The sequence below is a fragment of the Capra hircus genome, chromosome 10 (assembly GCF_001704415.2).
Source record: "Capra hircus breed San Clemente chromosome 10, ASM170441v1, whole genome shotgun sequence".
Taxonomy (NCBI): domain Eukaryota; kingdom Metazoa; phylum Chordata; class Mammalia; order Artiodactyla; family Bovidae; genus Capra; species Capra hircus.
Genome location: NC_030817.1, coordinates 74,511,714 through 74,517,861, shown reverse-complemented (window position 1 = coordinate 74,517,861; position 6,148 = coordinate 74,511,714). Strand labels below are relative to the sequence as shown.

Genomic DNA, 6,148 nt, shown 5'->3' with positions numbered 1-6,148 from the left:
GAGACCTAGGTTCTATCCCTAGGTTGGGAAGATCCCTTGGAGAAGGGAAAAGCTACTCCAGAATTCTGGCCTGCCTCATCTCCCTTGTCCTGGAGGGAAATGGAAGCATTTTAGTCATAGGAATTTTGTCAGCATTATTTCATCTTAATTTGGTTATTGGTAAATGAGAGGAAAGAGGGAAATCACAAAGGTGACAAGGGGGACATGTGTCTACATTATGTATCAATCCCTCTGCTCTTAAAAGGCCAGGCCACGTGAGTGTGTGTGTAATTTTTAACGTAGATGGATCTAGCAAGCTCACTGAGACCATTTTCTTATTTAACACTTAGCCTTGGACTACTGTGTGGTTACATTTCTTTAATATCCAGAATAATGCTAGTACAATACAGGAAAGCAGCCCAGTTCCCACATCCTTTGCTGTAATTCCAATATTTACAGGAGACAATGGTATTTTCCTAGCTGGAGATTAGGTACAGATTTCACAATGACAGAGCCAAACATCAGCATCACCCTCAAAGGACAGTCACCAAAGCAGCAAAGCAGAAGCCAGGAGTATTGACAAAACGCTTTAACCAAAAACTGTACTGAAAACAGATTCCTTGACAAGCCATCAAACTCACACCAAGGAGAAACAAACCACAATATTAGCAACATGGCAGCATCCAATAGGCAGCTAATCAAGGCTGCACATAATTTACCACAGACAGAGCTTTGGAGATGGGACATAAGAAGGCCTAAAATTCAAAGTCGGCCCACACCCCACCACTAGTCAGGTCCCTGTAGTTTACAGTTGGAGCTGTTCATTTTGAGGACCCCACCAGAGGCCCTATTCTAAAGAAGTCTAGCTTCCCCTAGTAGTTTAAAGCGTCCTTTTTGTCTTTTTAAGGGACATAGGTAGTCTGCATAACTGGCTGCCTCCCAAAGCTATAATGAAGGAGACCTAGGCCTCTCAATTAATTTCACAAAAGACGAACCAAAATAAGTTCTAGGCAATTGCGAAGTGAGAAAGATGTGCCCTCAGCAACCCTCCCCCTCCATTCTGTATCCTTTTGTCTGAATCAGCTTAATCTCTCTCTCTACTATGAACAGCAAATGAGCTCAGCACTATCCTCTTGGAGGGATTTTCACTTTTGTCAGGACTCAAAGCCTTAAACTAAAAAGAATCAACTGTTTATCTAGAGCTGGTGGAACAGGTTTGCACGCCCTGTTGGCATCCTATAGACCTGGGAGCCTTTGTCTTGGAGAACTGAGCCAGTTCATTAATATTCTCTATCAAATTCTTGGCAGGCATCAACCTGCCCTTCATAAAGACTCAGCAGCTACACTGCTTCTAAGATGTTCCATCTCAGCATTAAGTTCCTACAGGGCTGGAGAGGCCTGGGTTTCCACTTCCGTGAAGCCTTCTTGGGACTCCCTTGAGGAGGCCAATTCACTCTTCAGTGGAAGGTTGAAGCTCTCCTATATCCACTTACCAAATTCCCAGGATGACGAAGCCTGCTATTTTTACATCCCCTTAGCGGAGGAGGCTGAAAAAGAACTGGCCCACATTAGGTGGGAAGTCCAGTGATTTTTACATACAACTGCAGCTATAGTCGACAGGTTACATAGGAGCTTCTGTCTGACAGAAGTGCTTCAACTTTGAAATCCTTGCTGTGTGCTATATTGCTGCTTTCTTTGTGGGCCATTAATTCTATGCCCTAGTGTATTGTTTTAATTTTTTGCATGTTAGTTAATTTTCAGAATTATCAAAGGAAACTCGTAGATTTGGTTTATTTATATACACAGATTTCAATTAAAATTTTCTTTTGGTAATCCTGATACTTATATGTATTTTGATCATTTTTTTTTTCCTTTTGGGCTACACTGCATGGCATGTAGAATGTTAGTTCCCTGACCAGGGGCCGAACCTGTGCACCCTGCAGTGGAAGTGTGGAGCCCTAAGCATTAGACCGTCAGGGAATTCCCTATGTTACAACTTTATTTTTATATATTATTGTCGCCTACATTTTTGCTGGTAAAGAAAACATGGTCATTTTTAATGACCATAGCCAGCTTTACTAGACCCCAACTGTATTTTTGGGGGGCTTCTTGTTTTGGGGAATCTGGAGATGAATGAATAAGTCAGTCATTTTTGAGCCATGATTTGAAAGATCTTTTTTTAAAAAAACAAAAACAAAAACAGCCTTTCCCCCACTGTCTCTCTAAATAGCACTTCTGACTGGAAGCATCACAGTGACCTGCTTGTGCGGGGTGGGAATTGGGGGTCTGGATGAGGGCCTGCCAAAAGGACTGGAAGAAGTTCAAAAGCATGGAGCGAAACCAAATTTGTTTTGCGCATTTTGCCTCAGGTTTGCCTTGTGAAGAAATGAGAATGTAAGGCTTCTGAAAACCATTTGAGAACCGTGATTAAATAGACTGGAGAAGGTCTTTACCCAGTAAAGGGCTTTCATACAATGAATCTTTCTAAGGAGGAGCCTCAGTAAATGGGTTCAAAAGGGCACAAACTAGAATACATAGTATTTGTTTGTGTAAAAGGAAAAACTTCCCATTGGTAAAAGCAAAATAATTGACTGTGGAGACCTGGTGGTCTTTATTAGCAGAATAGAGGCCCCTCTGTAGGACTGGGTGTGATCGGGTTCCAGTGTCCTTCCAGACCCGAGACTCTGAGGGGAAGGGTGGTTCTGTGGGGACCAGCCTGGCCTCCATGGGTACCAGGAAGTGGCATCAGCTGTGAAAGGGAGGAGCAAGAGCTTCGCTCAGATGTAGAAACAGGAAAATACACCACAGTACAGAACACAATAGCAGCATAATAAATACTGATCAGTTTATAAAGGAATAGAGTCCCAGAAGCCAGCTGAATATCGCTCTTGTTAACAGGGGACACTGACTTCATCTTCCCGGTTTCCGCTGAAATGAGCCTGCTGCATAGACACAAACATACCGCACAAAACTCTGGGACTAGGGTTCTGTTCTCGCTGTCCCCCACAGAAGGTTAGGCAGGAGCTCCCTCGGCCACTGGTCACTATGACCCAGGGTGCCTGCTCCTGTGAAGGCGCATGAGTTTGGCTCTCTACTTCGGTGGCAAGCTCCAGTGGCATCAGACACTCTTGTCCTGGTCATAGACGAGGGCCATTCAGTATGGCAGCGATTGCGGCAGCCGTGACTCCTTCCTTTTGACAGTAGACCTTGATCCTTTGCAAAGTTCTCAGGGACTCAAAAGGACAGATGTCTTTTTGGAAAGTAAACCAGAATCAGCTTGCCCATCCTCAGGGGACCTTGATCATGGTTTTCCTTTGAGGGGAGTCGTTACTTTTCAGGGGAGCTTGCTGTTCCCCTGCCAGTACAACTTCTCTTCCACTTTTTTCTTTTTCCATCGGCAGAACAGCAGCATCTTAAAGGTCTTCCTGAAGGTTCTGTTGCAGAGGGCATAGCAAATGGGGTTGACAGTGCTATTGACATAGCATAACCAGTAGCCCAGGTGCCACAGGGTGACTGGGACACACTTGTCGCAGAAGGTAGAAACCAGGACCATGATGTTGTAAGGAGTCCAAGTGATGATGAAAGCCAGGAGAATTGCACTCAGGGTCTGGGCGGCTTTCCTCTCTTTGACGAGAACCATCCTCTTTCGTTTGGTCATCTGATGGCTGAGGTTGGGATCGAGGCCTTTTGTTGAGGGGTCCTTGGACACTGGGAAGGAACACGGCATGATTTTTACCTTGCGGCACCCATTGTTGGTGTCATGGGTCCCCTCAGCTTTTACCACCAGTCGGAACTTGTAGGCCACCCACTTCTGACTCTTGGGCCCATGAGCAGCAGCTGGAGACAGGAAGTATTTTGGGGTGTCATAGTCATTTTTTTCACTTTGAGCATTCACAAAAGTCTGCTTGGTCTTGTCAGCACTTAACTCTTCCCTTGGGCTTTCCTTGGCCTGACTCTTGTAAACCACTTGAAAGACAGGATCAGCGGTGGGCTTGTCCTCGTCTTCTGAGGAGGGGTAGCTGCTGCAGGTGGTTAGCTGCTCGGCTTTGGCCCACTCAGTGCTCGGGCTGGGGGCTTGGGATGGCTTCCCAGTGATGGAGGTGCTCCTGCGGGAGGATGACCAGGAGGCCTGGTTCCTTTCCCTCTGGGCCAGGGTGGGCCGGGGGCAGCTGAAGCAGGACCTGAGCAGAGCCTGGTGAGCTGACTTTCTCTTCTCAGCTTCAGCCACGGAGTCTGAGCCCTGGAGGTCAGCCAGGTCCTTGGTTCGCTTCTCCGTTTCCCGGTAGATGCGGCAGTAGAGGATGGTCATGACAGAAACAGGGATGTAGAAGGCGGCAATGGCAGTGCCGAAAGTGATGGTGGGCTCAGAGAGGAACTGGATCTGGCACTCATCTGGAGGTACCGTCCGCTCCCCAACCAGGTACTGCCAGCAGAGGATTGCGGGGGCCCAGAGGATGAAGGAGATCAGCCAGGCCAAGCCAATCATGATGCCAGCCCTCTTTGGGGTACGCTTGGCCCGGTACGTGAGGGGTCTTGTGATCGAAAAGTAACGGTCAAAACTAATCACCAGAAGGTTCATGACAGAAGCGTTGCTGGCCACATAGTCCAGCGCAAGCCAGAGGTCACAAGCCAGACTCCCAAGAGCCCACCGTCCCATGAGGATGTACGTAGTGTAGAGGTTCATGGAGAAGATCCCAATGATGAGATCTGCACAGGCTAAGCTGAGCAGGTAATAGTTGTTAACTGTCTTCAGCTGGCTGTTGACCTTGAAGGAGATCATGACGAAGACATTGCCCACGATGGTGATCAGACTCACCACCGCCGTGACGGCTGCGATGGTGATGACCTCCCACAGCCCATGGCGTTCCAAAGGCTGGTGACTCACTGGGGTGCTGTTGACAGTAGACGCATTGTGGTAAGGTTCCCCTTCCATCCTGGTGCAAGGGTCTACATCAGGAGTCTTAGGTTCTAGACGGTTCTCTCTTCTATCCCACCTCTTCTGGTCAGCACCTGGAAGAGAGGGAAAGTCATTAGCTCCACTAACCAGCATGAATGTATTTTCCACTCGTTGTTTATAATTTCCAACAGGACATTAAATGTGGTCCCACACCTATTGAGAGCAAGATGCTGAAATTACTAAAGTTTTGATGACACTTTTTATAGGTGTCTCCTCCCTTTGCTTTTTATAATTACCAATGCCTGAGAGCCTTTCTTGTACCTGAGGCCCTCTTGTGGTTCCAACAGGCAATTTTAAAAAACAGTACGATGACAAGGGCCATCAGAATGGGAACCAAAAGGAATTGAATTGTTGGAAGGCAGTAGAGAGGAAAACGGGTGATGTTAAGTTGCCTTAGACTATGGTCTTACTTTTTTGAGGGAAGAGCCTCTGTTTTTTAAGCTCTGGTGGTAAGTACCTATTTTTTCATGCACTTGGGAAAAAGACAAGTTGTACCTACTTTATAAGTCCAGTTATTAAACATTATTGAATTTAATTATAAATTCAGTCATTAAACATTACTGAGGCACTGTTGTGAGCCTAGCCTGCATTACACCACTTCTCCCTGATTTAATGCACAAACTCCCCACATATACCCCGTTTTCATCTAAAAGGTTCAAACGTTGCCCCAGTGGCTAAAGATGATGATCCCCCCTCTTCCATTCTGGGGCTGTTTGCAATGTCACAAATTGTTTTAAATTTTTTTTCTGATTATAAAGTAATACGTTCCTTGTAAAAGTTCAACCAATGTAAAAACGTATAACTTAGAAAGCAAAGTTTTCTTCTAATATTATCTTGCCAAGGTAATCAGTGCTAACAGCATGTATTTTGACAGCTTCTCTCCCATTCTGAGGGTTGTCTTCTTTGTTTTATTTATAGTTTCCTTTGCTGTGCAAAAGCTTTTAAGGTTAAGTAAGTCCCATTTATTTTTTGTTTTTATTTTCATTACTCTAGGAGGTGGATCATAAAAGATCTTGCTGTGGTTTATGTCAAAGAGTGGGTGGTTGGTCTATGTATTCCTCTAAGAGTTTTATAGTGTCTGATCTTACATTTAGGTTTTTAATCCATTTATCCATTTTGAGTTTATTTTTGTGCATGGTGTTAGGGAGTGTTCTAATTTAATTCTTTTACATGTAGCTGTCCAGTTTTCCCAGTACCAGTTATTAAAGAGAC

General features: G+C 45.3%; 1 protein-coding gene across 1 annotated transcript; it reads right to left on the bottom strand.

The window, feature by feature from the left end:
• CHRM5 (cholinergic receptor muscarinic 5) lies at positions 2,853-4,982 on the bottom strand. Its single transcript, XM_018053801.1, has one exon. The coding sequence runs from the start codon at positions 4,910-4,912 to the stop codon at positions 3,314-3,316; it is 1,599 nt and encodes a 532-aa protein (XP_017909290.1). The 5' UTR covers positions 4,913-4,982; the 3' UTR covers positions 2,853-3,313.

Excerpts from the sequence above, each read along its gene's own strand:
- CHRM5 (XM_018053801.1), bottom strand. The coding sequence starts at position 4,912 with ATGGAAGGGGAACCTTACCACAATGCGTCTACTGTCAACAGCACCCCA.